The sequence below is a fragment of the Lynx canadensis genome, chromosome C1 (genome assembly GCF_007474595.2).
Source record: "Lynx canadensis isolate LIC74 chromosome C1, mLynCan4.pri.v2, whole genome shotgun sequence".
NCBI classification, from domain to species: domain Eukaryota; kingdom Metazoa; phylum Chordata; class Mammalia; order Carnivora; family Felidae; genus Lynx; species Lynx canadensis.
In genome coordinates this window covers 73,389,776-73,395,136 of record NC_044310.1, presented here as the reverse complement: position 1 = coordinate 73,395,136, position 5,361 = coordinate 73,389,776, and the positions used below count along the sequence as shown (strand labels likewise).

Here is a 5,361-nt window from a genome sequence, read left to right as displayed (position 1 = left end):
ATATAATAGTTCATTTAAAGTCTTTAATGACCTGAGCCCTCCACATCACCAAATGCCACACTGTATTACTTACTAAAAGTTATTAACTATCCCCTTTGAATTTCTGTACTATATGGGACATGAGTGCTTACGCCAAAAAGAATAGAGGGGATGCTGGTATTCTTATTAACACTCCCCCTTTCTATGCTGAAGAGTCCACATTCCTTTAAAGCAGCTTAAAGGGGGGGGGGGGGGGCGGAATGTAAGAACCAGAACTAGTCCCTAGAAATTCCCCCAGGATTTAACTCAAACAGATACTGTTACGTCTGTGATTTTGTTCATTTTTTTTTCTTGCATTTTCTTTTCATAAAGCTCTAATAGAACTATTCACTTTAACTCTCTACCTTTAAATTCTCCTACAGGAGGTTCACAGGAGCTTTGCAGTTGGAGCAACTGATTTTTCCTCCTGGCCTGCAGTCTTTGAAAGCAGAAGATCCCAAAGGGAAACAGACTGCTGGTTGAAATGTACTGAACTGGACCTCTCTATGTAACCTGTTCTGAGAGGTCTACGTTGGGAGCTTTTCGGGAACAAGAGAAAATAAAACAAATGCCATTTTTAGAAAGAATATTTCAAGTAGCATTATAAACACACCTGTTTTTTTTATGAACCTGTGATACAAACTGTACCGGAGATATGCTCGCAAACCTGGCACAGCAGCCTCTTTGGTCCTTCCTAACACTGACCATGGGCCACCAAGTCCTTGGCCTACGCACGCTTTCCACAGGGCGCCACTGGGGTGCTGGGTCTGCTGCCCAGAACTAGCAACTAAATATCTCAAGATTACTACTAAGTGAAATCGAAATCCTACCCCAAACATATGGAAAGGCAGAGCGAGGAGCGTAAGAGCAAAACAAAATAAACAAATCATACAGCAGACCACAGGAGTCTAAAAGCTCACCAGGAAATGGTGGCTCCACCCACTGAAGTCGGCTGTCAAAGAGCTCTGGGTCCCTAACAACTAAGGAAACTTCAAAATGCGTACAGGTATGGCTTAGAAATGCTATTTCCTTCAAAAGCTATAAACTTGGTTAAGAGAACAAGACGGTTACGCCACATTCTTTAGCATGCTTTTCGCCAATACCCAAGGCTTTCCTATTGAGAAAAATGAATCAACGGAATAGCTGAAGAATCAAACAAATATTTATATATAAACACAAAAGATTCACTGTGATATGGGAGAAGTGTAATGAAGTGCTTAAGTTACCAGAATATTCTGAACTTATAAAAAGGACTCCGTTAGAAACATTGCTTTGTAGCCCTGCCAAAAATGGCATGGTTAAGTAATTTGAAAAAAACCTTATTGGCCCAGAGCTAAATAAACACACACACCACACCTCCCTTGACCCTTAAGATTTAGAGTGAAGTTGGTATCAAACAAACAAAAACTACTAAATTTTTCCAAAATACAACGAAGAGAAAAAGCAGTGTTTAAATCCAAACTCCATCGAATATTTTTTCTTTTAAGTTTTTATTATTTAAATACACCATACTAGAGCAAATGTCTCTGAAAATATCACAAATAAAAGATTTTTTTCTTCATTCAGCAAATTAGAAGTAGGGGGGAATTTCTACACAGTAGCTGCTATGAGCCTGATTTTTTTTTCCAATTTTTTTCTTTTTTTTTTTTTTTCATTCTTTTTTTCTTTTCTTTGCCATGGAAGTAGCAACATTAGGACAAGAACACTTACATGCATACATACATTGTATTTTACAGAGATACAATAAAAGTGTTTGTGATAGAATATCACAAAAGCCACATCTCTTTCCTTTATCTCATGTTCAGTTTTGATTGAAACACATTTCCTTACAACACTTAAATATACAAAGAGCAAATAGAATGTTGTTAAGGTAAAACACAGGGTACAAACTCTGGCCAGTGCCCTGCTAATTGTTAATGAGGGTAGAAAGCAGATTTGAATGCTTCTTTTAATTAGCTTCATTAGTCATTTCCCTCCTCCCAAGCTCCCTCCCCCCCCAAAGATGTCCTCCGGTGGATCTTTTTTCATTTTCTCTACAGTCTCCCCATTAGCCCAGGTTCATGGAGTCCTTAATGTTCATATTCAGTCATTTTAATACACCAATAAATGCGGGAAGGGCAGTCAAGACTAAAGAAGGTGCAATGGCATGGAGCTGGCACTGGTGCTAGCTACAAAGGTGACCTGTCTACTGAAGACACATGGGATCCACCTGTGATGAACAAAGTCTGAGATGAAGGCACGCATTCTGCATTACTCTGACCTTTTAGCAGACCTGCAAGAAATAAAAACGGGCATCTTAGCTAAAATGCTAAATTTGAGATATTAAACTCAAACATGACTGCTTTTGTCTTCTCTACATTCACTAATCTTCTTTTATTAGATTACTTTCCAACTGTGACTTGATGGAGGCTTTCTACGCTACTTACTCCGGCAGTGAAGAGCTAAAGCATAACGTTTTCTACAGTTTCACTAGCAGAGAAAATGAGACAATAAATGGACTTTCGGAAAGTTTCTGGTATAAAGTTCTACAATGAATTGCTTAACCCTCTTAAAAGCAACTTTCTTTCTGAAAAGAATGAACTGCAACATCTTGCCTCAGTAATAGTCTCTTAAATGCACCTTCGGAGCCCAGTCCTCCCCAAGGAAGTTTTGGGCTAATGTGCTCAACCGCAGGACCTTTGGCAAGGTTACTTTGTGCCTCAGTTTCCTCATGGTTAAAGTGGGGATAATAAGGCTGTTACAAGGATTACATCATACGTATGGGACACTTTCAACAGTGCCTGGCACATAATAAAAGCTAAACAAACACTGGTAATTATTATTGTGATATCCTCATATGATGTCTATTCATCCATGTCCTTCTCAACCTAAAGGTATGTGTTTGTACACGTGGGTATATATATCTATGTATACAGACAGATACAGATATAGGTTAGGTATATATATATATATCTACATATGTATACACACACACACACACACATGCACATACCACACAAATATTCAGATACTACTTCTCCTTTAGTATTTCCTATCTATGTCACTTAATATTACATAAATATTGTAAATACATGAATCAAACATGTAATGTGTTAATGACTTATGCTCAATTAAAAAACATAGTTCAATGGAAGTCTAACTTTAACGTCTAAGTTAGAAATGATAATCCACACGGTCGTCAAATACAATCTGTTTGCAATTACCAAAATGAAATAATATATATTAGGTTTTTATGGTTTTTAAATGACATTTCGAGCTTCCCAGGAAGTTCTTGTTTCACCCTTTCCCTAACTTACTAAAAGCCTGAAGTCTATTAGGAACTGCAACCCCCCACTTCCAAGCTAATTAAAGTGGTGGAGGCTTAATTCCCCAGAGTGCAAGCTCAGTGTGAGAAAGGTAATTTGTCTGTCCAGAACAAAGATGCAGCAGCAGCCAGCGAGCATATTTAATAAATGAGCATCAAATGTCCTCTACGATGGACACACACAACACCAATTATGTAACTACGGGGACTACGAAGTGATATGTAAGCTAGAACACTTGCTAAATTTTCCTCCAACTAAAGAGACATGAGCTTTTATTTTACTGAAAAGCACTGCTAATTCTAGATGGAACCACCACTCTTGAGTGGAAGAAAGAATTCCAAAGCAGGCAAAAATTAGCAAAAAAAAAAAAAAAAAAAAAAAAAAGAGAGAGAGAAAGAAAAAAAAAAGAGAGAAAGAAAGAAAAAAAAAAATCAGCCACAATTTTGGATTGTATTTACAGAAGTCTCTAGAAGGCAATGTTTTCCTGAGGATAACCAAGCCTCCTTTAAATGGTAAAGGCTGTAAAATGTTGGTAGATCCTGAACACTAGTGGTCTGAGATTTCAGTCAAGACCCTGTAAGATTTATAAGCTTAAAATCATTTTTCTAGAATATACCAAAGCCAATGATGCAGAACAACTTAAACTACACATCCCCGACACTGGCAACAAATTTCAGGAAAATAAAAGTTTAAAGGGACCAGCTGATGGGGACCTATACTTTCTATACAATTAGCTGCCTTTAAAGAAGGGGTGTATAAGTAATCAACTCATTACTTTTCAGCCAGAGGATGCTTGGGTATATTTATTATGCATCATGTACTAAAAACGTAATTGGTTCTGCGAATAGAAGGAAAACGGCCAAAATTAATGTCCAATTTTCCCTACCAAAAACATAGAGAATGAGGAGAGAGAAGAAAATAATAAAATGGAGCAGTTTGTCATTTCTCCCTATCTCCTCTCCTCCAGAAAAGAAACACCACAGGGTTTGGGAAAATAATTTTAAAGCATTCTCTAGGTCCAAAAAGCAGTTTATGTTCCACCAGGAAGTGTGTTTTCATTACCTCTTTCCCCCTTGCCCTCTCATTAATATCTCCCTGGACCACGTTCAGCTTGCCCAAAACCTTTATTTACAAAAACCGCCTTGTGAATTGACCGTGCTCATGGTGAGCTGAGCACCGAGGGCGAATATGTGAGACATTTATGCCAACAGGGAAATGTTCTTAATTAACATCATCCCCAAAACACAGCTTCTTACCTATGTCTGACAAGAACATATCCTTAAGTTATACTTCCCTATGCCTTTTAAGAGCTATTAATTTTTGAAGGCCACCACCTGTCTATTTGGCTTCCAACATTAAGGAAACATGTACCAGTTGGTTCCTACTGGTGCCCTACTACATCCTGTGACCCAAAATGAACATCTTCCCTCTCCCATCCTGCAAAAGGTGTGGTAAACAGAAGACTGATCTACAAGGCACAACACATACCATGTTGTAAACACGTCCGCCAAGTGTCTCTCCAGCCTTCCTCCCTAGCACCTCTGAATTTACGTCACCTTGCACCCGATAGGACAGTACCGTGAGATCTTGCTTGTATTTCCTACGTGCCCTTTGCACTACATTTTCCATCTTGTCTCCACATCCCTGAATTCTCACGATGCATGCTGGTTTAGTTGCAACAATCATTTTTTCTACTTAAGTCAGGGAAAGAAATGGTATAAAACCAGCAACAAACTTAGGATGTAATCTGCAGAAAAACTAGACTTTTTACATGGGAAGGGGTGGGGAAGAGATCAACCATGTTCTTCCTAGCACATTTCTTTTCTTCCTTTTTTTTTAAAACTTTTTTTGGCTCTCAAGTATGACTGTAAAATGGCTTTGCCTCTAAATTGAAAGGGGTATCTCAAAATATTTACGTGACTTATCCATCGTTCTTAACTCTGCCCTATAGATTCACTTCATTACAATTCAAACCATAAAAATCTAAGTATTTATATGGACTGGCATTCCTTAAAGAGGCTTGAAATGCCTCATCAAT

The 5,361-nt window shown here is 38.1% G+C and overlaps 1 protein-coding gene across 2 annotated transcripts in view; it reads right to left on the bottom strand.

Annotated features, from left to right (window-relative positions):
- Positions 1-1,489: 1,489 nt before the first annotated feature.
- LMO4 (LIM domain only 4) overlaps positions 1,490-5,361 on the bottom strand; it is a 16,851-nt gene continuing 12,979 nt past the window's right edge. For both annotated transcript variants that reach the window (XM_030325216.1, XM_030325217.1), the window contains exon 5: positions 1,490-2,290. In XM_030325216.1, the coding sequence (XP_030181076.1) occupies positions 2,282-2,290 (9 nt within the window). In that variant the 3' untranslated portion in view covers positions 1,490-2,281. The remainder of the gene's footprint in view (positions 2,291-5,361) is intronic.